This window comes from Triticum dicoccoides, chromosome 5B (assembly GCF_002162155.2).
Source record: "Triticum dicoccoides isolate Atlit2015 ecotype Zavitan chromosome 5B, WEW_v2.0, whole genome shotgun sequence".
Classification (NCBI taxonomy): Eukaryota; Viridiplantae; Streptophyta; class Magnoliopsida; order Poales; family Poaceae; genus Triticum; species Triticum dicoccoides.
This window is the reverse complement of record NC_041389.1, coordinates 567,316,170-567,317,872: the sequence shown is the minus strand read 5'-3', so window position 1 is coordinate 567,317,872 and position 1,703 is coordinate 567,316,170. Positions and strand designations below refer to the sequence as shown.

General features: G+C 61.8%; 1 protein-coding gene across 1 annotated transcript; it reads right to left on the bottom strand.

Annotated features, from left to right (window-relative positions):
* Window positions 1–505: 505 nt before the first annotated feature.
* Window positions 506–1,695, bottom strand: LOC119306178 (uncharacterized protein At5g39865-like). Its single transcript, XM_037582476.1, has one exon. It carries the CDS (start codon window positions 1,673–1,675, stop codon window positions 728–730), a length of 948 nt encoding a protein of 315 aa, XP_037438373.1. The 5' UTR covers window positions 1,676–1,695; the 3' UTR covers window positions 506–727.
* Window positions 1,696–1,703: the final 8 nt, after the last annotated feature.

Below are 1,703 nucleotides of genomic sequence, written 5' to 3'. Positions count from 1 at the left end.
ACCATGGCAAGATGAGATGGTCTGTGGCTCGAACCCATTGACAAACGCAGCAATGTGGCAGCAATACAACTCGGCAAAGAAAATTGTTATGGTCAAAGTGAGCAATCCCGGCCTTTAGTTGCCACATCATCAAATCCACTCATAAAACCGCCAGAAGGTTTATTTAGACCGGGATTAAAGAGTATAGGCTACAAACTTCAGGGTTTTAGAGATGAGGGTTCATTTGCTTCGAGCTCTACAATGACAGGGTTTATTTCAGACTTCACTCCACGTGGGCAACGTACGATAGCGCACTTCTGGTCCCTTGTTGGTCGTGCATAGTCTAGTTCTTTTTCTTCAATCAACTTGTATGAGAATTTTCTCCACACATTGTATAGTTGAGCCGAGTGACTTTACCTACAAAGTGCGACAAATGTCTATTTTAAGTGTCTCTTGTCTTCTTGGGTGCATAAGTGCAACTCTGACGTGGTTCGAACAGGCAATGCTGCATTTTTATCACGGCAGGTCTGAACAACAGATGAGAGTGTCACAGTCACAGCACATCAGATCATGTCGTACATGCACAATGGCTTCATGGATTTCACAATTTGCAGGGTGAATGAGCGGAGAACAAATGTGTGACAAATTATACTTACTACAGGGTGAAACAATCGCAAAGAATTTCGCTGTCGCCATGGTGATACACAAAAAAGATGTACATGTCTGTCGGGGCAGGGCAGGGATCACCTCAGCTGCACAGGGGGCACGGCACGAGCCCGTTCTCGTTGCACCCGGGGCACGGCACGCGGCTGGCGGCGACGGCGGCGGCCGAGCCGTCGTCATAGAGCCAATGACGGCCGCTGCACCCGCCGCACACCACGAACCAGGCGCCGCCGCACACCGCGCAGGCCGCGTCGCCCGCGCGCCGGCGCGCGGCGCGCCGGAGCATCGCCCGGAGCCGCGACCGCTCGTGCAGCGCCACCACCTCGTCGGCGCCGCCCACGTACCGCCCGTCCACGAACAGCCGCGGCGGCAGGGGCATGCTGGCGCCGTCGCCCGGCGGAGGCGGCAGCAGAGCGCGGAGCTCGTCCCGGTAGGGCGCGTGCATGGACACGTCGCGCTCCAGGAAGGCGACGCGGAGCCCGTCGAGCAGGCGGCGCACGGTGGCACAGTCCTCGAACGTCTTGCGCACCCCGCGCAGCGACGTGGTGTAGAGCACCACGGCCCGCTCCCCGCCGGGCGGGCACCGGCACTCCAGCCCGGCCAGGGGGTCCTCGTCGCGGCCGCCGGCGTCCAGCGCGGCGGCGATGTCGTCGTCGGCGTCGTCGAAGTCGACATCGCGGCGCTGGGTCTTGTCGAGCGCCTGGGCGTACGCGTCCACGACGCCGCGGAAGGCGGCGAGGAGGTCCGGGTCGAAGAGGCTGGACGACTCGAGCTCCGGCCGGCGGTAGCGCCTGCCGGACTCCTCCAGAGAGCCACCCTCCAGAGAGCCCACCTTCATCTTCTTGGCCTTCCGCGGGTTGGCCTCCGGCGACAGGTTCTCCTTGTCGTCGTCGCCATCGGGGACGGCGGCCGGCTCGGGCACGGCCTCGGGTGCGGCGGCGTCGGGGGGCGGGAGGAGGGCGTTGGACTGCGCGGCGGCGGCGTTGGGGAAGGACTGCAGGGTCCGGAGGATCCGCGATCTGAGGCCTCTCATCCTCCTCCCCGATCAATCTCCTCCTCTC